Source organism: Dasypus novemcinctus, chromosome 3 (assembly GCF_030445035.2).
Source record: "Dasypus novemcinctus isolate mDasNov1 chromosome 3, mDasNov1.1.hap2, whole genome shotgun sequence".
Classification (NCBI taxonomy): Eukaryota; Metazoa; Chordata; class Mammalia; order Cingulata; family Dasypodidae; genus Dasypus; species Dasypus novemcinctus.
Window position 1 is genome coordinate 111415644 of NC_080675.1, and position 26364 is coordinate 111442007.

The 26364-nt window shown below is 56.0% G+C and overlaps 1 protein-coding gene across 2 annotated transcripts; it reads right to left on the bottom strand.

Moving 5' to 3' along the window:
* Positions 1-1975: 1975 nt before the first annotated feature.
* On the bottom strand, positions 1976-25019 carry PLCB2 (phospholipase C beta 2). 2 transcript variants are annotated; one of them, XM_058293913.2, is made up of 32 exons: positions 24648-25019; positions 21587-21664; positions 20868-20936; positions 20105-20245; positions 19911-19990; positions 19778-19831; positions 19594-19669; positions 12832-12932; positions 12503-12669; positions 12267-12413; positions 11939-12096; positions 11612-11694; positions 11262-11346; positions 10578-10740; positions 10405-10502; positions 10183-10279; positions 9150-9234; positions 8889-9013; positions 8245-8399; positions 7548-7712; positions 6940-7039; positions 6350-6454; positions 6128-6222; positions 5915-5990; positions 5684-5725; positions 5334-5553; positions 5091-5256; positions 4797-4873; positions 4612-4707; positions 4073-4130; positions 3384-3470; positions 1976-3079 (listed from the first exon to the last, which is right to left on the bottom strand). In XM_058293913.2, exons 1-32 carry the CDS (start codon positions 24729-24731, stop codon positions 2909-2911), a joined length of 3504 nt encoding a protein of 1167 aa, XP_058149896.1. In that variant the 5' UTR covers positions 24732-25019; the 3' UTR covers positions 1976-2908. The 2 variants fall into 2 exon arrangements, with proteins under 2 accessions (XP_058149896.1, XP_004481440.2); XM_004481383.5 differs by having other exon boundaries at positions 5684-5728.
* Between the last annotated feature and the right edge of the window lie 1345 nt (positions 25020-26364).

Sequence of the window (26364 nt, forward strand, 5' to 3'; positions counted from 1 at the left end):
TGTGACAGGATGGGGTGGAGGCGTGGTACCATGTCTCAGGCCCTGGAGCCTTTGCTCTGACTTCCCCGTGGGCTCAGTATGTTCTGAACAGAAAAGAAATAGCAAAGCTGAAAAAAAGCTGAGACTTTGCTGCAGAGCACAGAGGCACCAACAGCCGGAATTAGAAGCTGTCGCTTAGGGAGCTGAAGGCTGACAGGCGCCGGAGCTGAGGCAGGCAGGGGGCAGGCAGGCGCTTGGCGCTCCCCCGCCCCTCCCACCTGCTGAGCCTCTCCCCCTTCAGGCCCTAGGTTGGCACAAGGGCTCCTTCCCAGAGCCACCTCTGGTCTGCAGTCTGTCACCGTCTGTCTGTCTTCCCCTGCCTACCCCCACCCCCTTCTTCCCTCCTCAAGTGTCACCAGCCCCCTCACCCTGTCACGTTGCACCAGCGCGGCAGAGTTGGGCCTGGTAGCACGTGGCTGGGAGATCCAGGGAGCGTCTGGGGGGTGGGGTGGGAGGTGAGTCAGCAGGGGACTATAGCATCTGAGTCAGCAATGGGACCGGGAAGGAAGTAGGGACCCTTCTCTTTGTGCGAAAGGTGGAACCGAGGCATGGTGAGTGGAAAGGGAACCTTGCCCAGCCCCAGAGAGACACAGCAGGAATGGAGCCCCAGTGCCCTTCACCTGCCCCAGTGCCCCCGGGATGGCACCAACCCTTCCTCTGCACATCCCCTGCAGCCAGAGATGAATTCACCTCCAGAGCCCAGGCTGGCGCTATGGCATTTGCCCAGGGAGCACCTTGTCTCTCTTCAGAGGACAGAAAGAGGGGAGGTGGGGAGGTGGGTCTGGCCTCATGGGAAGTTCCCCGTCTCTGTGCAAAGGCCTCTCCAAGAGGCAGCATGGCATACCCTTCCCCACTGCTGGGCTGCTCAGCCCCAGAGACAGGTACAGAGAGACTCCGCCCCGGCCCTGCAAGGGGCGAAGGCAAGGCAGCCTCTCTTGCCCCTGAGCAGTCAGTGGCAAAGGCCAGGGGCTGCTCAGAGAGCTCCTTTAGGCTCTTCTCTGGCTTATGCCCACGCGCCTGGGTCAAGCACCTCTAGGCCGAGATCCTCATCCCTGCAGGGTTCTACCCAGAGGGTGCGGGAAAAGAGAAAGGTGGGGCGGCTGAGTGCCCGGCTGCTGGAGGACCACAGACTGGCACTGGCCTTGGGGGCATGAGTGCCCCACCTCCAGCTGTATCCACTGGGCACACGGGGGGAGATGGGAGCAGGCTGACCAAAGTCAGGCCTTACTCCTATGGATGAGCAGCCCCCTGCCCCCCGCACCTGAGCACAGGTAAAATCCCAGAAGTCAGGCCACCAGAGGGGTGAGGGTGGGGCTCCTGTTTATTTTCCGAAGCCACAGGTGCTCACAGCTAATGGCATCTGCTCTAACTCTCTGATAAGAAAACAACTGCTTCCCAGAATCAGCCTCCACCCTAGCTCTCCCAAGCCTATGCCTGTCCCCATTTGGGATTTGGCACCTTACTCACTGGCGCAGTTAATGGCTGCCCACAGGCCCCTGTACAGCAAGTTTTGGGGCCAGCCATCGCTGCTGCAGGGCTCTGAAAATCTGGCCCCTGGCCTGACCACTCTAAGGCTTCCTAAAGGGGCCCAGACGGCCTGACGTTCCGGGGCTCCCTAAGGGGGTGGGAACTCTTTTGCACTAGGCTCTTCTGCCCCAGCCCCAAGGATGGAGACAAGGAAGGGTCACATCTGGGTGGGGGATGGAGGTGACCTCTCTTTCCAGTGACGGTGGCATCCGGGCCGACAGAAGGGGAAGTGAGTCTGCTTCAAGTCCAGAGGCGGGGCCATTCCACTGGACTGGAAGGGACCTAGCCCAGGTTCAGCTCCCAAGTGTTTTGTCTGTGTTTTTTCCCAGCCTCCTTCATCTTGGGGGCACTCCACTCCCCTGCCCCCCGTTTCCTAACTGTAGAACAGAGGCCAGGCATAAGCAGAAACTGTTGAGACAAAGTTCTTTAGGAGGAATAGGAAAGAGAACAATAAATAAACCTTGCGTATTCAGAAGAAAAGAGGCTGCTGACCTTGTCAGGCAGCCTGAATGGGGGGGACATGCTAAGAAGTGCCCCCCAGGCTAGAAGAAGGGGTGATCCAGGCTCAGGGCAGGGCTGAGCCTGAGAGGCCGTTGCACGCTCATCACCACCAGCCCCAGCCCCACGTGTCTCAGTGGCCTGAGGGCCAGACAGCTGAGGCAGCTTTTCCATGTCAGCCTGCAATCCCCCATGGGCGGGAGGCCAGGGAAGGGACCTCGGCCTGGGAGCCTGGGAGCCTGGGAGCCTGGGAGCTGCCAGCTCAGGGAGCTCGGAGGTAGTGCCAGGCCCTGCCACGGGGCGCTGACAAGGCCAACTCAGGGCAAGCCTGTGATGGGGCCTAGGAGCTTGGACGAGCCACTGCCAGTGCAGCAAGAGGGTTGGAAGTTTGGTCCTGCTTGAACCACAGGTGGTAAGGTGGAGTGCTAGAGGGTGCTAAGAGGCCAGGTCCAAGCCTCCTGGTGAGGAAACCGAGGCCAGAGAAGGGCACCACTGATTGCACCACCAGGGAAGGCAGAATGGGGCCAGGACTCCATTTCCTGCCTCCCAGTCCGTGTTCTTTTGCCCTCAACAAATATGTGACCCATTCAGAGATGGGGAAGAAGGGTAGGGAGCAGAAAGTCCATTTGGGGAGGACCTCCAGGCCCCAGATGGGACCCGGTCCTAATGGTACCTGGTTCCCCCTTTTTCTAGCATGACCAGTGAGGAGGGGGCTCTAGTGTCCAAGAGAGCCCCATTTTCCTGCAGCCTCAGAGTGCTGGGGGCCTTTCCCGTTGGAGCTTTGGAGCCATGTCCCAGAGAAGAATCTGAAAGTCTTGCTGAAGGTCCGAGTGGGACGGTGACATCAGAGATGGCTCTCCTGGGCATCCACAGCTGCTATGGGCGGGTCCTCCTCGGATCTTTCCTCTGCCTCGGAGGGGAAGCATGCCCTGAGGCAGGCCCTCACCGACTCCTTCACCTCGGCCTCCAGGCCCTTCATCCTGTCCTCGTAGGCTGCCAGTGCCTCCTGCCGGAACTGTAGGGACAGCAGGGACCACCATCAGACTCAGGAGGGGCCAGCTGTCCACTCTTCCTCCCCGCAAGACGCCCAGTCGCTTTCAAGCTCCCAAGAGACTGGGGTGAGGGACAGCAAGCCTGCAGGGACCCTCTCAGGAGAGGGGCTGCTGACAAGGTGCAGCGATGTGCAGAGCTGCCTCATCTGGAAGGGGCCTGGGCCCTGTGGCAGCCAGAGCCTGTGTGTCACCCATGATGGAGGGGGGTCCCCGACCTCTTACTGGCAGCTCCCTGAAGCCAGGCCGCCTCTCCTGGGGGCCTGTTACCTGCTTTTCCAACTCCCGGATCTGTTCCAGGCAGGCTGCCTGCTTCTCCTCCAGTTTTTCCTGGTGCCTTTCCAGGGTCTCAGTCATCTAGGTGGGGGGTGACAAGCAGAGAATCAGGACCACACAGACAGACAGATCTGGGCTGGCATCTAGCTGCAATCCCAGCTAGCCAGCTGTAAGACCTTGGACAAATTCCGTAACCTCGTTGAACAGTTTTGTGTTTTATTTCATCTGTAAAATGAGGAAACGAATACCTGTCTCACCGGATCATGAAGGATTAAGTGAAATGATACATAAAAATCACCTGGCACCAAGTCAGGATTCAGCAGATGAGAGCTTATTATTGTTAAAAAATTCCCAGGGGGAGCTTTCGGTCCAGGCTTTACCCCTTTTCTGACTCTGGGCGCCTCAGAAAGTCCTTCCTCACTCTTCACCCACCCACCCCAATCCTGCCCTAGCCAGCTAGCCCATAGCGTTTCCATCCACACATCTGCCACCCCAACCTCAACACACAGGCCAGAACCCCGCAGTGCCTCCTCCAGTCCCTGGCTGCACGGGCAACTCTGCACAGTGCATCTCCTCCTGAGGGTGAAGTAAGGGCCTAGGGCCACCCCTTCCCACCTGTGGGGGGAGGAGGGGGGAGAGAGAGAGAAACATGCATGTGGGAAGAACACACCGCCCTTACACACCTGCTTGATGACCTGCACCACTTCCTGGATGTGGGAGCTGTTAATCTCCCTCTTCAACCTGTTGGGGGTAATCAGAGCTTCAGAAAGGACAGGAGGGAGCTGGGTGAAACTGAGCCACCTAAGATTGTAGGCACAACAGGAAACCTATCATAGAGGTGGGAACTAGCCAGAGGGGTAAGCGTGGGGGCCCAAGGAGAATGTGGGGTCCACTGGAAGCTGTGGGGGCTCTTCCTCACTTAAAACACTGTCCCTTAAGGTTTCACCAGCCCCAAGCTTCCCCTCCCTCTTGGCATGCTTGATTTTCCCTCAAATACCCTTCTCTGCTCAAATAGTGTTGGTAGCTGGGTTCTGCCTAAAGAGGAAATTATCCCACCAGAGATGGCAGAGGCAGGGTCAGCCTGTGAGAGCCAGTAAAGAGATACACGTCTGCCTGGGGACAGAGTCAGGATCCTCTCGTAGGGTGGCGCCTTCCCACGTGGAGCGGGCTCTGCTCAGCACTGGCCTGGTGTTTGAGTCCTGGCCTCCCCTCCAGGGCTCACCTCTCCTGGGCCATCTTGTCTGCAGTGATCTTGATCATGGCCTGGATCCGCTCCAGCCTCTTGGCCTCCAGCTTTTTCTTCATCTCTTTGGTGTCACTGCGGAGACAGCCATCAGGGAGATGTTTTTGGGAGCCTGAGCCCTTGCTGGGAAGTGAAAGTCAGGGGTGGAAGGGCAGTAGTCCTACTTCTCCGAGGTCTCCTTGAGGGCCTTCATCTCTGCCGCCTGTTTCTCTCTGGCCAGCTCCATCATCTTGGCGATTTGCTGAGCCGGGAGGGAGGCGGGGCTTAGCGAGAAGCCCTTGTTGAGCGGAAGCTTTGGGCTTGGTGCAGCTCCAATGCCCGCCCCCATCCTCCTTGGGCCCCCACGCTTACCCCACGGGCTGGTTCCCACCCCTGGAATGGATACCCCACTTGGGTTGGGTTGTCTTCAAGGAGCCGGGGTGCGGGAGGGGCTATTGGCTCAGGGTCCCGCGGGGCACCTCAGCCACGTGCTGCTCCTTGCGCTTCAGGATGCACTCATACTGCTCCTCGCCCTGCTGCAGCAGCTCCAGCTCCAGCTTCTCCTTCAGCTCTCGCACACGCGCGTCCGCTCCCTCGGGGCCCTCGCCCGAGGCAGCCCCGAAGGGCTCCTCGCAGGGCAGCGTTCTGCGGAGGACAGACCATGAGCCTTTGGCCTCCGGTGCCCGCATGGCAGAGGGCAAGGTGCCCGCCGCGGCCTTCACCTCTTCTTGCGGGAACCCCTGCCGGGACCGAGCTTGCGGCCCCCGCTGGCGCCCGCGGGCGGCCGGAGCTCCGCCAGCTGCGCCGCGCCCCGCTGCAGCAGCTCCTCCCAGCGCCGCGCGGCGCGCCGCTCCAGCTCCCGCAGCTCCTTCTCCTGCCGCCGCTGCAGCTTCACCGCGCCCTTCAGCTCCCGCAGCTCCTCCAGGCTGGCGGTCCTCGGCTCTGCGGAGGCCGGGGTGAGGAGCGCCGCCGTCCAGGCCGCCCAGTCCCAGGCCTCGTGCGCCTCAACCCCAGGACCCACAGACCCTCCCCAGACTCATGCCCAAGGTCACCGGGGCCCAGCAGGCCTTACCCGCGGCTTCTTTCGTGGCCTCCTCCCTGGCCCTGGTCCCCGCTGCTGCAAGAGCCACAGGAGGGGGCTGACAAGTGCCTGGGGACCCCCTTGGCTCAGCTTGGCTCCTTCCCGCCTCAGATGAAAGTCTTTTTTTTTTTTAAGAGCCGCCGCCAGGTGGGGATGTGCCAATGGGTGCAGCCAGAGAGGTGGAGGCCCTTTGCAGTGGGTGGGAGGGCCCCGAGTGCCTACCTGCCGACCCGTTGCTGGTTAGGGACGATGCCCCAATGACCTGGCCCGCAGCAGGGTTCCGGGGTGGGAAGGGCTTCTGTACAGGGAGAGTGGGGTTAGGAAGGTGGCTTTCATGGCCATGCCCTCTGTCCCTCTTCCTGAGACTCTGCCCCCTCCCTCTCCTCCCACATAACGAAGTTGGTGAGCCCCTGGCAGCGTGCAGGCGACACAGACCTCAGGCAGACCTCCTGTGGCCTCCTTGAGCTTCACAGACTTCTTATCGTGGGCGCTGAAGAACTTGATGGGGTTGGCAAGGGCCACAGTGAGGTCTGGGTGCATAGGGGTATCAGGGGCTTGATATAGAGATGCCTCTCCCTGCCCTCACCCCCCCACTCTGGAGGCTGGGGGTGGTCAGAGGAGCCAGCTTGGGGCCCCAGCACACGGGGGGCTTCCTACCTGCCCAGGTGTCAGGTACATAGTCCTTCATCTCCAGGAAGACAAAGAGTGCAGGCATGGTGAGGGGCATGTTGCTCTCGCTGTGCAGGCACAGGTGGTGGTACCCTGGCAGGCGTGATGGGGTCAGGGGATGAGCCCGGGCCGCTTCCCACAGCCCGGGACTCAAGACTTCTGGCTTTAGAGTCAGAGAGGCCAGAGTCTGAGTCCGGTTATGCATCTCCCTGGCTGTGTGACCTTGGGCAGGTTACTTTAGGTCTCTGAGATGTTTCCTCGTTTGTGAAATGGGTCCAACAGTGGCGACCTCATGTGGTTATTGCGAAGATGAAGTGAGAACGTATTGTAAACTCTTGGGATGCCCAATAAATGTCAGCTTCTTGGGACACTGCCCCAGCAGTTCCAGAAAATTAGACATTCCTGTTAGGTGGGTCTCCTGGAGACCTACTGCTCCTGCCCCATCCCTGGAAGCTGAGAGGGCTAGGCAAGGCCTCAGGGCCGTCTCTCTGAAGCCATCCCACCCCCTGGACAGCCTCCCAATGCTCGTCTTCATCTCAGACCCCATGGGAACAGCAAGGCAAGACCCCTCTCCTTACCAGAGTTCAGGGCGTTTATAGGGATGATGCGGTGTCCGAGAAACTTGTTGCCTTCCTCCATCACAGCCACCCTGAGGGAAGCCAGCTCTGGCATCATGATCTGGGGAGAGTGCAAGATGGGACAGGCTGGGGAGGAGAGAGGGAGCCAAGCTGCCCCCCGCCCCAGCTCCAGACATCTCAGGGTCAGTGTGGGAACTTGGGAGGTGTGGCCAGGTTTGGTGAGCAGAGACCGAGGGCACCCTCCAGGCCATGCACATAGACAACCCCCCAACTCACGCCGTGGCTGTTCTCACGCAGGGGGAAGGGCTGGACATGGGGGCTCTGGGTGCCAACAGCCCTGGGCAGCTTTGCCAACAGTGTCCAGCGGGGGCAATGGTGCCATGGGACGCTGCACCCCAGAAGTTCACATTGCTGCCTCGAATTGCATGTGAGTGCGTGCTCACTCAAAATCCTGCCCACCAAGTAAACCTGGCATTTGAACTCTTGGAACTGAGGAGGGCACAGGGTGAGGAGTGGAAGGGGAGAAGTTTCGAGAACTCTTTTCTTTTCTCTGAGTAGAAGCCAAAACCTAGGGGCAACCCAGCACCTGCCCTGCCCTAGCACCCCACCTTCTCAAAGACAAAGGGCTCCTCCTTCCAGACAGGATTGATGGAGTTAGTACTGGGTGACAGCTTGGTGCGATAGCGCCTCTTGGGATCCCCAGGAAGACCAAAAAGCTCCACTTCCACATAGGTGCGCACACTGCGTTCCGACAGGAACTGCCCAGAGATCACCTGGTGAAGGGCGGGGCTGCAGCATCAGTGCCCTGACCTGGCCTCTTCCCTAAGCTCCCAGGGCCTCTGGCTCCCTGTGGCTGAAGCCGCCACCCCTGGTACCATGAGCAGCCACAGTGAGCTCTGGCCCCCAGGAGAAGCTGTGTGGCTCAGGGGTTAGAGATCAGCATGGGCATCCAGGGTGCTTCCCGCTTTCAGGGAAGAGCTGCGGGCCAATGTGCTTCCTTCCACAGGCAAGGGCCTTCCCCCCGGGGCCTGGGGCTCCTGCTATCCTCGGCCCACTCTGCCCACTCTTCCTCCCGTCCCCCATCCCAGCCTCAGCCCTTCCCCTTGGTTTCCATGGGGACCAAGAGGCAGCCTCCAGTACTGAGGAGGAGGCAGTTTCCAAGGCAACTTGCTCCTGTGCGAAAGTGGCTGGAGCTGAAGTTTTCAGGAAATCAGGGGAGGGGGTTGGGAGTGGAGGAGTGGGTGCCTGCCTCCTTCTCATCGAGACCCCGGCCCTCCCGGCCGCTTGTCCATCTCAGGGCCTTGCCGTAATGGAAAGGGTGGTGGCTACCACCACGTCGATGCGGTCCACCGAGAAGGGGTTGAACTGCTTGTCCGGCCGGCGCATGAACTCGTGCTTGAGGAGGTAGCCACTCTGCCCGTTGAACTCGAAGAGCGCCATGTTCTGCTGCATGGGCAGGTCTGGGGACAAGGGCACTGGGTGAGGAAGGCCCCGCCCAGCCTGCTCGCAGTCTCCTTCCCACACTCCCCAGTCTTTCCTGTCTTAGAATGGGGAGGATGGGTAGGCCGTAAGGCTGAGGGCTTCTCACATCCCAGCCTGGTTCCTTAGGGGGTCTCCTCTCTCAGGAAGAGGCCACCGCCCAGAGTCAGCCGGGACAGAGCCGTGACCTGGCTGCAGGCCCACCGGGGGGGGCTGAGGCAGGTGCCGCAGGTGTTCCCACAGCCACATGCAGCTGCGGCCAGAACCCACACCGGCACCGTGGCACCCTCCCGGCCATACTCACCTGTGCGACCCGCCAGGCCTGGGCGAATGCACGTAGACCCCCGACCCCTCACACTCACAAACAGCAGGACCCCCCAGTCTATTTTAAAGACCCCCCTACCCCAGAGATGTGATGAAGGTGGGAGGAGGGCAAGGGACAGTTCTTCGGGCCCTGGGAGTGCCCTCACCCATGGTCTGGAAGTTGAGGGCCACCATCTGGCAACCTGCGTTCCAGAACATCTGGGGCAAGTAGTTGGAGGAGTCCATGCGGGTGCCCTTGGGGTAGATGCGGCTCATCTGGCGCTTGTTGTAGCTGCCTGGGTATAGGAGCCCGGCCCGGGCCGAGGGCGCCTGCACCTGGGAGACCCGGCAGCCCCCCCCCCCCCGGGGGCCCTGTCCCCACCTGCAGCCCCCACCAGGGTCCCCAGCTGGTGAGGCCTCAAGGATACTCCACAAACTGCACAGAGGCTTTGGAGAGCAGGTCGTAAGCCTTGAGCTCAGTGAAAGAGGAGATGACATAACTGCGGTTCTTCTCTGGAGAGGGGAGGAAAGAAGTGCGTTTCACATCGGGCGGTCCCCTCCCTCGGCCCTGCCCTCCCCGTTGGGGCAGCTCTCTCCAGCGTGGGGAGGCCTGCGACCCAGCGTTTCCACTGAGGACCGGGGCTCTGGGCCAGTCCCTGGGCAGATGTGCTGAGCCGTGCAGGTGGCAGGGCTGCTCCTCAGCTATGGATCCACACAGGACTGGGGCATGTGCCCTGGTCCTAGAGGATGAGGGGTGCATGCCACAGGTGGGCACAGAGGGTGTGGAGAGCCTGCTGAGGATGAGCCCAAGGGCCAGGTACACACTGTGACCTGTGCAGGGAGTGAAGCTGTGGCTGAGCACCTGGGCCAAGAGGTGGGGCACAGGCTGCAGGTGAAGGGAAAAGAGGGCTCGGTGTCATAGCCACAGGTCCAATTGTGCAGAAGCGGGTACAGGAAGAGGCGTTCACGGTGGGGACGTGCACGTATATCCAGAGCAGATCCCGGTAAAGAGCACAGGTGTGCACAAGAGGTACAAGGGCAGATGTGCACCCCACCCAGGAAGCCTCCTTCCTGGAGCCAGGGATTCTGGCCTTGGGCTGAGCTGGTGACTCGGTCCCAGAGCCTCAGAGCTGCAGGAAGCTGCAGGAGCCCCAGGCCCGCCCTGCTGAGATGGCCTGTCATAAGCAGCCTGCCTGTCGCTGACACACTCCAGAGCAGGCTGCTTAGCCAAGTTCCTCAGTACAGGGCTGGGAAACTGGGAGCCACAGGCACTTAAGCAAGCCCTTTGCCTGACTCCGCTGGGTATTTATAGACGGGGCCCCGAGTCCAAGGAAAGCGGAGGGCCCCCTCCTTGCCTCGCCACCCATCAAGCTGCTCCTGTTGTCAGGACACGCTTCTTGAGAGCCTTCCCCTGAATCTAGCCTACTCTCCACCCCACCACCCCACCACGTGCTAACTTACGGGCAGAGAACTCAAAGGAAATGAACTTGGTGGGCTGGATATAATTGACCAGGCTGGACATCTCTTCATAAGCTGTCACCTCCAAGCCAGCTGTGCCCTGGGGAGGAGAGAGTTGGGGAGGACGGTGCAGAGTTCAGGAGCCTGGCCCCAGGCCCCCACACCCCTCCCCGGGAGGCTCTAACGTGGAGGACGGCAGAAGGACCTAGAACAATCCACCCGCACCTCATCCGACTGCATCTTCTTGATTCCTTCTTCATCCAGGCTCCCCGATTCCTCCTCCTCCTCTTCCTCCAGCTCTGCCCCTTCCTCGCCAGTCCACACTGCCACACACAGCGCTGTCAGCGCAAGCCCGGCCCCTCCCCTCTCCCAGACCCCCCACTCTCGGGCTGGCTCACCTGTGTCCTCCTCCACAGGGGCACTGGGTGGGCCGTTGCCCTCAGTGTCCCCACCAGGCTCCTTGCTGGGGGCTGCTGGGCCAGAAAACTGGTTCTTCTTGTTCTTGATGAGGATCTTGCCCCGAAGGTCCTCGGGACTGGGCAGGGGGCTGCCTGGCTTCAGCTGGACGGGGAGGGAGAGGGTCAGCAGCATCCCCTCACCTTCAGGGTGGAGACTAAACTCCTTACTAACAAGCTGTGCTTGAGCTGCCCCTGGCCTGCTTCTCTAGCCTCTTCTCTCACCACTCTCCACTCCTAAGTCAAAGCCCACCTTATCCCATTTCCTCCCTAGATACTCTTGCCCCCAATCTACCTAGGTAAATCCACTCTATTCCTCAGGTGTCAGCTTAGACATCACTTCCTCCAGGAAGCCTTCCCTGGTCCCCCAAGACCAGCTTAGGACTCCCCACATACCCACCTAGCAAACACTGGGGTTATAATGGCCTGGTTACTTGTCCGCCTTCCCACTAGAGGGTCTGCAGCCTGGGGCCGGGGTGTGTCCTGGCCACTAACATACCCCAGAGCCCAGCACAGTGCCTAACATGTTTCCTCCCAAAGAACCTCATGCCTCCCTAACCTGGTCCTCACTGCCCTGGGCTCCCAGCCCCCAGGCTCAGATGCCCCAGGCAAAGCCCCCTCACTCACGGGGAACTTCTCCAGGGGCTCCGTGAGCAGCATGTCCCCGAACATGGCCCGGCAGTACTCAGCCATCTTGGCCTGCTGGCGGGGCCTGCAGGGAGCAGAAGGGGGCGTGGGCTCAGCAGCCCAGGCCCCACCTCGTATCCGTCTTCTGTGCACCTAATAACCCAGATCAGAGGCTCCAGAGGTCAGGGAGGTGGGGTCACAGGCAGGAGAACCTGGGGTCCCAGGGAGATTGTGTCGAGACCTGGGCGAGTGCTGGGTGGATGGCCAGAGGCTGGGGTCAGCCGAGGGGAGGGCAGGTGCAGGCAGCAGGCTGGGGACAGGGCAGAGGCCAAAGGGGCCCGGATACGCACGAGTCCACATGGTTTTCAAATGACAGGATGACAGGATAAGGGGAGGTCTTAAAGGCACTTTCTGCAATGGCTTCGATTGCTTCCTGGGGGAGAAGGGATTCCGCGGAGAGAGGTCAGCACTTCAGGCTCCCTCCGCCGACGCCTCACGCCCCAGCGTCAGTGCACACACAGAACCCACTGCCCCTGTCGGCCCCGTCCCCACTGGTTGCCCTCTAGTCCCAGCACTGGAAGGCCTGGGGCCCTCCAGCCATTGCTCCCCTCCAGCCTCACCACCGCCTCCCACCGCCAAGCTTCTGGCCCGGGGCACGTCCACCGGACTGCCCACACCTTGAAGAAGATGTCCGTGGTCATGGTGAAGCCGTGGGTGATGATGGGCTCCTCGTCGGGGGGCTTCCCCTTCCAGCAGTCCAGCTCCACGCAGCGGCAGCCCGACAGCAGCACCTGGCGGTACATCTCAGCCGAGGAAAGGCCTGAGAACTGGCCGGCTGGGCCACAGGACAGAGGCGCAGGGCTTCACTTAAGGGCAGCCGGCCCTCCCCGTCCCCCCTCCCAGCACAGTCTGTCCTGGCGCACAGCCGGCGGCAGGGGGAGGTCTCCAGGAACAGGAGCAGCCGCCGTAAAAGGGGAGGGCAGCGGCGAGGCCGCCAGGGCCCACCTGTCAGGTAGGTGTTGTGCGACGAGTTGATGAAGTAATGATTGAGAGGCTGTGTCATGTCTTGGTGGAGCAGCAGCTTGTCTTGGACCAGAACACTGTTCTCTGGCCCACAGAGAAACCAGACCATGCCCTCAGGTGACAGCTGGCCTGGGGACAGGGGGTGGCTGTCAGGGCTGCAGCCCAGCTGGCAGAGCACGACAGGACAGAGGGAGGTGAGGGGCTCCCCCAGGCCTCACCCCTCTGCACGTTGATGCCACTGGGCTCGTACTTGTCGATGAGGCCCTGCACTTGGTCGGGCCGTGCTGGTGGGAACAGTAGGGAGTTAAGTCGTGGGTCCCGCTGTTTCTGGTTAATGAATTTGGTCAGGTGCTCCTTGGTCATGTAGGGTTTGGCCTTGGCATGGCTGCAGGCCAGAGAGAGGAGAACAGGTCCTCATCGCCCAGGCCTGGGTGCTCAGGCAACGCCCCTTCTCCAGTGAAACCTCCTGAGTCCCAGCATGACTGTGGAGGAGGGGATTGCTAGCCACCACCCCTTCCCCAGGCCCAACCCAGCCCAAGAAGCTCACTAGGAAGTAAAGATCTCATCTATTTCTGGCCGAGGACACAGGCTCATCAGGAAACTCTTGTAGACAGATTCTGGGAAGTCCTCAGGGTTGATGGCATCGTTCTGGGGGATAGAGAGTCACCTTACCACCCTGTCCCCATCTCATCAGAGTGAAAAACCACAAGTCAGTCCCAGCCCTGGGCAAGGGGATCTCAAGGCAGATAGAGGCACCCTGAGCATGTCTTTTTCAAGGCTATAGTTGCTGAGTGGGGAGGACACTTAGTTGGTTTGCTCCAGTCCTGAATTTGGACACTGGCTAGTCCCTTGGCTGAGGGGTAGGATTGGAACCAAGAGTGACTCAAACAAGGAGGAAAAGAGGTCAGAAATTAGTGGTGCTGCTTGCCATAGCAGTAGGCTTTTTTAAAATTTTATTTAAGTGGAGGACAAATTTTCAAAAAGAAGCCATTTAAATATAAATATACATGCATCTAACAACAAAACCTCAAAATGCATGAAGCAAAAAGTGATAGGAGAAATAATCAATTTGCAAAACACTATTTTCATGGGAAGCGGTTGTGGCTCAATGACAGAGCATCCACCTACCATACAGGAGGTCCAGGGTTTGGTACAGGGCCTCCTGACCCATGTGGTGAGCTGGCCCATGCACAGTGCTGCCGCGCACAAGGAGTGCCATAGCGCACGGGGGTGTCCCTCGCATAGGGGAGCCCCACGCGCAAGGAGTGCACACTGCAAGGAGAGCTACCCCGCATGAAAAAAGCACAGCCTGCCCAGGAGTGGCGCTGCACACACAGATGCAGCAAGATGCCGCAACAAAAAAAGTGACAGTTTCCCGGTGCCGCATGAGAAGAATGCAAGCGGACACAGAAGAACACACAGCAAATGGACACAGAGAGCAGACAAAAAGGAAAAGGGGAGAGAAATAAATAAAATAAATCTTAAAAAAAAAACAAAACCCTTTTTTCAATAATGGAGAGAACAATTCAGCAGACAGTCAACAAGGAGAATGAAAACTTGAACAACTTCATAAACCAACTAGACCTAACAGACATACAAACACTCCACCCACAGGAAGTGGATGGGGCTCAAATAATGGAGCTCCCGCCTACCACATGTGTGGTCCTGGGTTCAGTTTCTGATGCTCTTAAAGAAGACGAGCAGGGAAGCAGATGTGGCTCAAACAAATGGGCTCCTGTCTACCATACAGGAGGTCCAGGGTTTGATACCCAGGGCCTCCTGGTGAAGGTAAGCTGGTCCATGTGGCGAGCTGGCCCACACGGAGTACTGCCCCATGCAGGAGTACTGGCCCACACAGAGAGGTGACACAGCAAGATGATACAACAAAAAGAGACACAGAAGAGAGACAATAAGAGATGCAGCAGAACAGGGAGCTGAGGTGGCCAAGAGAATGATCACCTCTCTCCCACTCTGGAAGGTCCCAGGATCGGTTCCCGGAGCCACTTAATGAGAATACAAGCAGACACAAAAGAACACACAGCAAATAGGACACAGAGAGCAGACAATGGAAGGAGGGTGGAGAAATAAATAAATAAATAAATCTTTTAAAAAAAGCACTTAGTACAATGCTTGCCCTATAATAAAAAAAAAAAAAAAAGACGACGACGAGCACACAATGAACAGACACAGCAAGTGCAAACAACAGGGGGTGGGACTAAATAAATAAATAAAACAAATCTTTAAAAAATAAAAAATGAAACACTCCACCCAACAACAGCAAAATACACATTCTTCTCAAGTGCACATGGAACATTCTCCAGGATAGACTATATGTTAGGCCACAAAACAAGCCTCAATAAATTTAAAAGAATTGAAATCACACAGAATGCAGCTAAAGCAGTACTTAGAGGGAAATTTGTAGAAGTATATATGTTTATATTTTAAAAAGAAGAAAAATTTCAAATCAATAATCTAAACTTGCACCTTAGGAAACTAGAAAAAGAGAAGCAAACTAAGCCCAAAGCAAGCAGAAAGAAGAGAACAATAAAATTAGAGCAGAGATAAATGAAATCGAGACTAAAAAAGCAATAGAAAAAAATCAACAAAACAAAATGTTAGTTCTTTCAAATGATAGATAAAATCGACAAGCTTTTAGCTAAACTGACCAAGAAAAAAAGAAAAAAGTCTTAAATTAATAAAATCAGGAATGGAAGTGAGGACATTACTACTAGCCTTACAGAAATAAAAAGGATTGTAAGGGGATACTATGAACAATCATATGCCAACAAATTAGATAACCAAATTCTGAGAAAGACATAAGCTACCGAAGTTAACTAAAAAAAGGAAAAAAAAATCTGAATAGACCTATATCAAGAGACTGAATTAGTAATCAAAAGAATTTCCCACAAATAAAAGTCCAGGCACAGATGTCTTCACTTCAATTCTAGCAAAACTTTATAGAATTAACAGCAATCCTTCACAAACCTTTCCGAAAAAAAAGAGGTAACACTTCCCAACTCATTCTGTCAATATTAACCTGATAAGAAAACCATACAACAACATCATAAAAGAAAAGAAAAAAAAACTACTGATGAATATCCCTTATGAGCATAAACATCAAATTTTGAATGAATTCTGTTGTCTAGCAAAAATATCTAAAAAGGTTTATATACAAGGACCAAGTAAGATGTAGTCCAGGAATTGAATGTTGGTTCCACTTTAAAAATATGAATCAATATAATAAACATATTAATAGAAAACAAAACTACATAATCATCTCAACAGACAGAAAAGGAATTTGAAAAAATCCTAAACCCTTAACAAACTAGAAATAGAAGGAAACTTCCCCAACCTGATAAAGGGCATCTATGAAAAACCCACACTAACATCATACTTAATGGTGAAACACTGAATGCATTCCCCCTAAGATCAGGAACAAGATAAGAATGTCTGCTCTTGCCACTTCTATTCAACATTGTACTGGAGGCAGGGCAATTAGGCAAGAAAAAGAAATAAAAGGCAGCCATATCAAAAAAGGAAGAAATAAAACGATCTCTATTTACAGATGACATACCTTATATATAGAAAATCCTAAGGAATACATACACACACACTAACTATTAGAACTAATAAATGAGATCAGCGAGGTTGAAGGGTACAAGGACAATGTCCTAAAATTAATTGTATTTTTATATACTATCAACAACCAGAAAAGGAAAGTAAGAAAACAATTTCATTTACAATAACATCAAAAAGAATAAAATACTTAGGAATAAATTTAACAAAAAATATAAAATAAAATTTGTACACTGAAAACTACAAAACATGATTGAGAGAAACTAAAGAAGTCCTAAATAAATGGAATGATATCCCATGTTCATGGGTCAGAAGACTTAAATGTTAATATGGCATTACAGCCCAAACTTATCTATGAGTTCACCACAATACCTATCAAAATCCCAGTTCGTTTCTTTGCAGAAATTGACAAGCTTATCCTAAAATTCGTATGGAAGTGCAAAAGAATCAGAATAGTCAGAGCAATCTTGAAAAAGAATGAAATTGGAATATTCGCACCTCCCAATTTCAAAATTTACTACAAAGCTACAGTAATCAAGACAGTGTGGTGTTGGCATAAGGATCAACATATAGATCAATGGAATGGAATTGAAAGTCCAGAAATAAACCCTCATATTTATGGTTAATCGATTTTCAACAAGGGTGCCAAAGACCATTCTTTGTGTGGGAAAGAAGAGTCTTTTCACCAAATAATGCTAGGAAAACAGAATGTCTACATGCAAAAGAACAAACTGGACCCCTATCTCACATCATATGCAAAAAATAATTCAAAATGCATTAAAGTGGAGAGGATTTGGCTTAAGCAGTTGAGCACTGCTTCCCACATGGGGGGTCCTGGTTTCGCTTCCTGGTGCCTCCTAAGGAAAAAATAAAAACAAAACGAATAAAATAAACAAATAAACCGACTCAGGGAAGCTGATGTGGTTCAGTGGTTAAGTGTCAGCTTCCCACATATGAGGGTCCTGGGTTCAATCCCCGGTCCCCGGTACCTAAAAAAAAAAGCATTAAAGGCCTAAATATAAGAGCTAAAATCATTTAAAAAACAAAAAACAACCTCTTTTAGGAGTAAATCTTCATGACCTTGGATTAGGCAATGGTTTCTTATATATGACACCAAAAGCACAAGTGACAAAGGAAAAAATAGATAAATTGGACTTCATCCAAGTTAAAAACTTTTATGCATCAAAAGACACCATGGGGAAGCAGATTTGGCTTAACTGATAGAGTGTCTGCCTACCATATGGGGGGCCCAGGGCTCAAACCCAGGGCCTCCTGACCGTGTGGTGAGCTGGCGCATGAGCAGTGCTGATGCACACAAGGAGTGCCGTACCACACAGGGGTATCCCCCGCGTAGGGGAGCCCCACGCGCAAGGAGTGCGCCCCTACAAGGAGAGTCACCCTGCACGAAAAAAGCACAGCCTGCCCAGGAGCGGCACCGCACACAAGGAGAGCTGACGCAGCAAGATGACACAACAAAAAGAGATGCAGAATCCCGGTGCCTCTGGCAAGAATGCAAGTGGACACAGAAGAACACACAGTGAATGGACACAGAGAGCAGACAATGGGGCAGGGGGAGAGAAATAAATAAAAAATAAATCTTAAAAAACAAAAAAAGGAGAACCTCCACCAAAAGAAAAAAAAAGACACCATGAAGGGGGAGTAGACGTAGCTCAATGGTTGAACACCTGCTTCTCATGTACAAGGTCCTAGTTTCAATCCCTGGTACCGTCTTTAAAAAAAAAGAACACCAGGAAGGAAGTGAAAAGACTACCCATGAGATGGGATAAAATGTTTGCAAATCAGATATCTAAAGGGAGTTGTACCCAGAATATATCCAAAACACTTCCAACTCAACAATAAAAAACGAATTACCCAATTGGAAAAATAGGCAAAGGATTTGAATAGACATTTCTCCAAAGAAGATATACAAATGACCAATAAACACATGAAAAGATGGTCAACATCATTAGTCATTAGGGAAATGCAAATGAAAACCACAATGAGATACCACTTTGCACCCAGGAGGATGGCTAAAATAAAAAAAGACAGACAATAACAAGTGCTCGTAAGGTTGTGGAGGAATTAGAACCCTCATACATTGCTGATGGTATTGTAAAATGGTGCAGCTACATTGGAAGACAGTTTGGCAGTTCCTCAAAATGTTAAAGACAGCATTGCCAAATGACCCAACAATTCCATCCCTTGATACATACCAAGGAATATGAATATATATGTCCACACAAAAACTTGGGCATGAGTATTCATAGCAGGATTATTCAGAGAAGCCAAAAAGTGAAAACAGCCCAAATGTCCATCAACTGATGAACAGATTAACAAAATGTGATATATCCGTTGTATTATTTGTCAGTAAAAAGAATGAAGCACTGATACATGCTACCTCAGGGATGAACCTTGAAAACTTTGTGCTAAGTGAAGAAGCCAGATTCAGATTGCATGATCCTATTTACATGAAGTGTCCAGAAGAGGCAAATCCATAGGAACAGAAACAGAAAGTGGAGTAGGGGCACTTGGGGATTCTGTGCCTTAGCATTTTGTACCCCCCACTACCAAAAAAAAAATCATTAAATATCCTACAGGATCATGCTAGAAGGTCAGTGTCAGTCTTAGTTTGGAGCAGAAGGTATGTGTAGGAGAGCTTGACCCGGTCTCCTCAAACCCAAACCTGCTTTGGAGTTGCAGCTCCAATCAAAGATTGGCCAGTGGCCTCAACTGGGACAAGAAGAGAGCTGATAAACTAGGAGACCTTAGCCAAGGTCAGGAGGCAGGAGAGAAGGAAGGGGAATGTGGATTGCCGGCAGCAGGCAGTGCTGGCAGCAGGCAGTGCTGGCTGCAGGCACGCAAAGGGGCCCATGCCCCCCGCCACGCTTGGATCCCTTGCAGCTGACTCGGCTCCGAGTGGGCAGCAGCCTGAGAGCTGTGACTACAGGGAGTCTTCCTCTGGGATTTGTGTGGACAGGTGATCAGAGGGGGCTACCTTTTATTTGTTTACAACATTCCAAATTCTTACCAGGAAAAAATATTCCCTGGGGTGCAGGCTGTGCCCTACACAAGAGCACTGCCAAGGGAAAGGAGGGCCTGGGACTGCCTCCACTGGCCGGCCTGGAACTCTGGCTTAAGGCCACACCTGCCCAGGGGGCTCCTTATTTCTCATAGGCACTTCATGGGAAGACCCTGCATACAACTGTTGTTACTAAAAATTAATTACCTAATTAAAAAGAAAGGAAAACATGGTTTCCTGTGTTGAGCTGAATTCTGTAACTGGCTGCTTTCCCCCTTCGTTCCACTCGGCTCCCTTTCCGGCAACGTTTCAGATCCTGGCAGCCTGCCTCCTGACCCTGCAGAGCCTTTCCTTGCTCCTCCGGGCTCCAAGTCTGCATGCCTAGTCCACCTGCCCTGCACGCACTCCCCCGACACCCTGCCCTCCCATCACCCACACTGCCCGCAGCCGTGGGGGTGGGTGCAGACCAGCCTGCTCGGAACCGGAACCGGGCCTCTCATCTGCCTTGCCCTGGCTCCCCCTCCATGCCCAGTATCAGTCACCGCTGCTCCATCCAGGATTCATTGACTTACCGGGCTGTTGGCTGGAACTGTGATGTCATTTCCACCCTCCCACCTCCCCCCAACCCATTCCTGGCCAAGTTGCCCTCTGGTCAGAGCCAGCTCAGGTGGGAGTGAGAATGCCGGGCTGGACAGTGGGGAGGCCACCACTCACCTTGCCTTTGGGGAGGTGGCAGGCACTGAGGGCAGCTTCTACCCTCTTCCGGTCAGCAGGAAATAACTGGAAAAAACTGAAAGAGCAGAGAAAGGCACCAGGCAGAAAGGAAGGTCAGGCCTGGCGAAGGGAGCTCCTTTGGGGAGCCGGGTGGAAGTGTGGGGAGGGAGAAGGGGAGGCTTACTTTTTCACGGGAATCTTCCCCTCGGGGTTGAGCTGCATCTTGAGCTTCACCAGGCTGTGAGGCAGAAAGCAGTGGATCAGGGCCCTGGGGCTGGTAGCGCTGGGGCCTGCCAACTCTAAGGCCTGGCACTTACATCTTGTTCAGGAAGGTGCTGCGGGGAGCGTTGGTGGTCATGGGGTGCTTGGCCAGGGCCAGCACGTCCTCAGCCCAGACCTGCGGGACCCCAGAGCACAGCAGTTGGCCCCTTGACCCCAGAGGTGGCCCCACCCCACAGCACAGGCCGGTGTCCCCCGTGCGGAGCCCCAGGCCAGGTGCCCCCCAGCACACCTTGACCACGTCGTCCTTGTAGGAGACGAAGTTGTGGAAGGTCAGGTCCACCATGTCGGGGCCGGACACCACGGTGAGTGTCTTCAGCAGGAAGTTGTTGTCAGGAAAGTCCATGTTGAACACTTCCCGGAGCTTCTGACTCTGCAGCAAGTGGCCGGAACAGGTAGGCCTCCCTGCTCCCGCTTGGCTCCCCGGACCCTCCCGCTCATCCACCGTATCTACGTCCCACGGGGGCAGAGTCCCTTCCCCATGTTAGGACCCACAGGCCTCTGCCTCTTCTAATTCGCGAGTCCAGGGCTGGGGTGAGGAGGGAGAGGCCCACAGGAAGCGATGAACCAACGCCACTGGGCTTGGAAGTCCTGTGTGTTTTGTTTGCCAGCATTTGTTTGAAGATGGAATGGAGTCATGACTTCCAGACACAGGAAATCCTGCTCCCCACCAATTTCTTCCTCCAATTTTCCTACCAGTATCAGGCAAATATAGGCAAACCAGTTCAAGGGTGGGGAGGGTAGGCAGCTGCTCCCAGAGAAGCCGGGGCAGCCACTGGGCTGTCCTTCCAGACCCTCAACCTCCGCACTCACTGGGCCCTGGTTCACGCTCAGAGCCCAGGGAGGCCCAGGGGTGGTCGCCCCTTCCTCGGCTCAGGGCAGGGGTCCTTCCCCTGGCTCCAGAGAGCAGCCTTCCCACCCCTGCAGGGACTCCTGCTCTTGCCCTGAGGAGCTGGTGGCCACACCGAGCCTGGGCTTCAGCTGGGCCCACTTACCTTGGGTATCTTGGCAAACTTCCCAAAGCGGGTGTCCCGGATGCTGGTGATATCCAGAAACTCTGTCTCCTGAAGGGAGAGTATGGGGCCAAAAGGCCGGGTAAAGGAAGAAGACCAGGGAGGAGAGGACTCCCACAGCCCTTCCTATCTTGGCCAACGGCCTGCTCTGGATTTCAAGGCGGTCTGGGCTGCCCAGACCCCAACCCTTCCCATCTTGCTGCTCAGGTTCCCCTGACCCAGGGGGACCCTCCTCCCTTCCTCTCCGTTCTTTCCTTCACTGGCCGCTGGAGCTACTCTGGAGCTGTGGCCCAAAGTTTCTCCTCCACCACCCTGGTCTCCCCTTGGGGTCCCCCTGCCTTCCTCCTGTCCAGCTGCTGAGTCCTCTCTCTGAGCTCTCTGAGCCCTCAAGTTTATCTGCAACAACAAGCAGAGAATAGTCCTTCAGCAGCAGCTCTTTTCCTTTCTATCTCCAAGGGATGCTCAGGCTGGAGCAACTGGGCCCCGAGCAGCCATGGGTTGGAGGGACTGCATCCTCCTCCCAGGTATGGGGCCTGATGCAAGCCCACAGAAGAGGCCCTGGAGCCACCCTTCCAGGACATTCTGTACTCCCCACCTTCTACTCCTCCACCCCCACCTTGTACAGATGCTTCCTGGACATGATGGATAAGCAGGAATCATGCCCAGGGGCCCAGGGCCACGGTCGGTAGAGGCCGCCTCACCTTACTCTGATATGTCCAGTACAAGTAATAGCCCTTGTGATCCACACGGAGTATGACTGGGGAGGCGATGGCCGTTTCCTGCAGAAAGAAGGGGTCGATGCTCTGCTCCGAGACCTCAAGTCAAACTTCCCTGGCCCAGGCCAGTGGTTTCTGAGCTGGTCGCCCCCCTAGGAGGTGCCTCTCCCAGGATCCTGAGGGCATTTCTCTTTTCCTCCTGAGCTAAGGGCTGGGCATGAGCTTGGAAAGCCCTGAACCAGGAGTGGGGAGAGTAGAGGCTTGGAGATGGCAATTCTGGAAGAGAAGAGGTTTCTGCTCTAAACCCCAAATGGAGGTTCACCCTCTAGACCCCACATAGGGTCTTGGCTCCCATCTCAGCCTGTTTTCAAGGGCCTCAGGTCGGCCACAGGGTAGGAGGTCTCTCCCCAAGATCCCGCTGCTCCCGCCCAGGAGAACTCGACCCAGCGGGAGCCCTAGACACAAACTCCTGCGCCTGCACCCAAGGTCCTGCACGATCCAGCCGCCACCGCACTTCCTGAATGCCCCGCCCCGCCCTGCAGGAACTGCCCCCACCCTGACCATCCAGCCGCCCTCTGGGCTGTCCCCCGGACCCCAAGGGTGCTCCCATGCCAAGCCTCCGCTGCCCGGAGTCCCACTCAAGGGCCAGCCCACGTCTCACCGCTCCTGAAAGCCTTCCCTGAAATAGGCCGTAACAATCGGGGTGGGGGCCCCGGGGCCGAGAACTCCAGGAAACAGCTGTGCTGGACCACGAGCTTGGTGCTGCATGTTTGCCAAACGAATGAATGAGTGAGTGAGTGAACGAGCTCTCCTCCTAAATTCCGGCTCCACTCCCAGAGCACATATGCTGCTTTTATCTTAATGGTCTTTGTATGTACAGTAAAAGTGAAGTTTTCACCACGGCAACACGGCATAATAGTTGCTGCATACCAAACCAGATCACATGCAGAATTTACAAACACGGGTTCTCAGTCAGGTCAGGGGTGATCAGAGATTGGGGGAAAGAGAACACTTTATAAGGAGGCCAAATTTGGAGAAAGCTGTATCAGGAAGGTTGGGGGTAACTGACCCCTCCCCTCAAGCCTAGTGAGGGGGTTCCAGCTGGACTCAGAGAGCTTACGTGACCCTTGTGGTTGTGGGAGCCGACTCCTGCCTGGGTTACCAAGCGAGTGACGACGGTTTGGCTCTGTTGGTGACAGAGTCAGAAAGCTGCTGGTGTGTCCAAAGTGCCTGCACCCCTGAGTGTGTGTGGCAACAGATGCATGAGTATTCGCGGGGGACCAGAGTAAGCCCATGGGGAAGAGAGAGGGCTGGTGTGGGTTCCTGGAGGGGCAAAGGGCCCAGGAAGCTGAAGGAGGCCACTAGACTCCAAGGGGTGCCAGCATCAGGGACCACCTGAAGTAGAGATGTCAGGAGACCTCATGGAAGAGATTCCCAGCCCATTGGGCAGGATCTCCCAAGAATCCTTGAAAATGCCCCCCTCCTCACTGGAAAACAATGTGTTAACCTTCCACCAGCCTCAAAAATCATGAGCCACTTTATCATCTTATCTGTTCTAGTAAGAACTTCCCCACCTCCCTCCCTGGACCCCAGCCCTGGAGGCGCCCAGCCACGGGGCCCTGGAGAAGGAAGAGCAGGGGAGCACACGACAGGCCCTTTCTAGAAGGCCTGCAGCCTGCCCCAAACCATTTCTAGAGGGAGGAGGGCAGAAAATGTCATTCTAAATTAAAGATGGAGTTTCTGAACTAAGACTAAGTTTGGGGATGAAAAATGACCCTGGGACTGTCTATTACCCAAGATTGAACGGAACATCTTGCGGCTTGCTGAGTTTTCTCCCAGGGGCAGGAGGAAAGCTTCTCCCACCAAATACATTTCAGAGAGGCAATGGGGTTTGATTCCATCTTCTGCACTGTGCTTACTCAACCTGGCACCACGTGTCATCTGCTCAGTGGGTGAAGTTGGTCACGGAGCAGAGCTGTGTCTCACAGGGGCATGTCCCCAGTGACTAGGCTTGGGAGATGCCTACCCAGGTAAAGCAAGTTCCAGGGAATGTGCCCCTTGGAAGGGGCAGGGGTAGCCAGGTACTCAGGTGCTGGCCTGGGGAGAAGGCCACACAGCGTGTCCCCACACTGTCGACCCTCTGCCCAGTCAGGTTACACATTCTTCCCAGAGGAACTGAGAGAGGCCACTTCACTTTCATTCTGAGCCACTTCCCTCATTCCTCAGGCTCCTAAGACATGCCACCAGCATTGCCACGGCCACCCCACCTCAACCACACCACTTTTAAGGAAGCAGGAAGTGTCTCACCACACTCAGGGCAACCCTGCAGGGCCTGGAGCCCCAGCCTGGTTTCACTCATGGCCTGGGAGCCCCCTCACCCAAAAGAGGACAAGCAGCCCTGACCCTCTCCCTGGAGCCTTTGCATTATCTTCCCCCACAGCCTCCCTCCCGGTGCAGTGGGCGGCTGAGAGCAAGGCTGCACCCAGCAAGGCAAGCAGCACTCAGTCCAGTCCTCTCCAGGTCCCCGGGGCTAGAAGCACCTCTAATTCTCCCTCTCTTTTGTTGTTACTCCTGGAGCAACTCAGAGGAGAACAGGGCTTCCCCAGGTGAGGGCCAGGGCAAGGTGGGGAGGGGGGAAGCTTTCCAGTCTGGGCACCCCGCCAAGGCAAGAGTGGGGGTCTGCCCTGGGAGTGGGGGCCCAGCCCACCTCTGCTTCTGACCCTGCCTCAGCTCCGGGGCTTGCTTTCTTCCCACTAATGCCGAGACTAGGAGCCCCAAGCCCCGCTCTTCTTCGGGGCTTTGCGGAGGATAGACCCTGACCCAAAGAACCTACCCCCCTTCTGTCCCCCAGACCCAGAGCCACAGGTCCACGGTCCGGAGGCACACACCCAGGGCACACGCCCGCACCCCAGGTTTGTTTACCCTGTCACTGAGGCAGCGCCTGAACAACCCACAGAGGCACCCGGGTCCTGGCAGATATAAACCAGCCCACCCACCCTGACGAGCCCCCACTGCCGCCCGGCCCGGCCGCCCCGGCCCCACTCACGTCGTCCCATTTGATGAAGCGTTCCCCTTGGCTCAGATAGGCCTTCACCTCGGGGGGCAGCAGGACAGAGTTGAGCAGAGACATGGTGCCACACGTTCCCTCTTCGGGGAGGCTGGGCAGACCGGGGCAGGCAGGAGGAGGGGAGGAAGCAGGGCGGGCGGGAGGGGGAGCCCAGCCGGGCTCACATGGCACCCGCCTCGGACCCGTCAGGAAGTCTGGGTGCTCTTATAGCCCACGGGGAGGCAGCGGCTGGGTGCGGGGCTGAGGGCTGCAGCCAGAGGCCCATCTGCCTTGTAAATCAGCCTCTGCCCTCTGCCTGCCATGGGGGGCTGTGGTCCCTGCTCCTGCCCCGGCAGTGCCGGCACCCCTCCTGGAAGCCCCCGCCCTCACCCCTGCTCAGCACTTCCTGCTCAGGGCTTCCTTCTCTGCGCTCTTCAAAGCTGAGGGCGGATCATGCGGCCTGGTCGCCCTGGAACGGGGCCTCAGTCCCACCGGTAGCACCTGGTCGGGTGGTGTGCCACATGGAGGGGGAGCAACATGGGGACCAGCTGGGGACACGGTTGCCCAGGCCTGGCCTGGGGAGGGGGCGGGGGAAGGAGCACACCAGGGGAGGGGCCTCCAAAGTGTAAGGTCCAGAGCAGGAGAGCGGGGGTCTGTCCATGGGGGGCTGGGACCACCCGAGACGTGGGGACAGCGCTCAGCTGGGTTAAGTGTTTTGAATAAGCAAAGCTTGCTGGACACACAGCTCCTCTTTCTCAATCTTCCTCCGCATGAAAATGAGGTGCAAGTGAGGCAATCACCCCTCGCCCGTCACATGTGACTCCCTCCTCTCGGCCCTCTGGCCCCTCCAGTGACCAGCCACTGTTCCACAGCTCCACACACAGCGTTGCTGTGAGCAGCCCTTCCCCGCCGCCCTGAGCTCTCCTGGTGGGCTGCCTCCCTCTGCCCACCCTGGGGGCATGGGGTGAGGACACTCGGGGCAGGGCTGCTCCGGGGGGCCTCAGCGCTGGGCCCCTGCTCGGTGTGGCTGGCCCTAGCACCACCCCTGTTCCAGCTGAGCTCGGTCCGAGCCCAGCTCAGCCCCAGCCCACTTCCTCTTGCCTAACCTGCTCCTCTTATCTCCCTTCCTAGCCCAGCTGGGGAAATATGGAGTTGGACCCATGACTTCCTTCCCCTCTCAGGGCCAGGCTTTCTGCCGCAGGTCCCACCAGGGCTCTCTGCACAGCCCCACCAGCTGTGTGAGCATCATCCAGGCCCCGGAACTGCCTCTGCTGGTCAACCAGGGCCAGGGCAGGAGAATGGGGGGCAGATGGGAACATTATTCAGGGAGAATAGACTTGGTAAATGGTCTGGTAGAAGCTAGAGCTAAGGGAATTCCTAGCACAGACCTAATCCCCAGGAAAGTAATCTAAGACCAGAGGAGTGGAGCCTGGGGCAAGGCCTGAGCCCCTCGCCTCTCCCTGCTCCCCCCTCTCCAGTCTTGGGCCCCTCTGGGGGCCCCTCTGGTAGGCCCTGCAGTTCCCTTCCCTCCCTGGGATCGGCTTACCCCTCTCTCTGTTTGAATGGATTTTGCAAGGGAAATCCCTGTCCCTTTCCAAAGTCCCTGCACCTGTCACCTGCAGCCCGCCCCTGCCCCCTGCACCTTGCCTGTCCTGCTGTCATCAGCCCCTCCCTCCACTGGCCGCCTGGAAAGACAGGCCTCTTCTCAGCCCAGAGA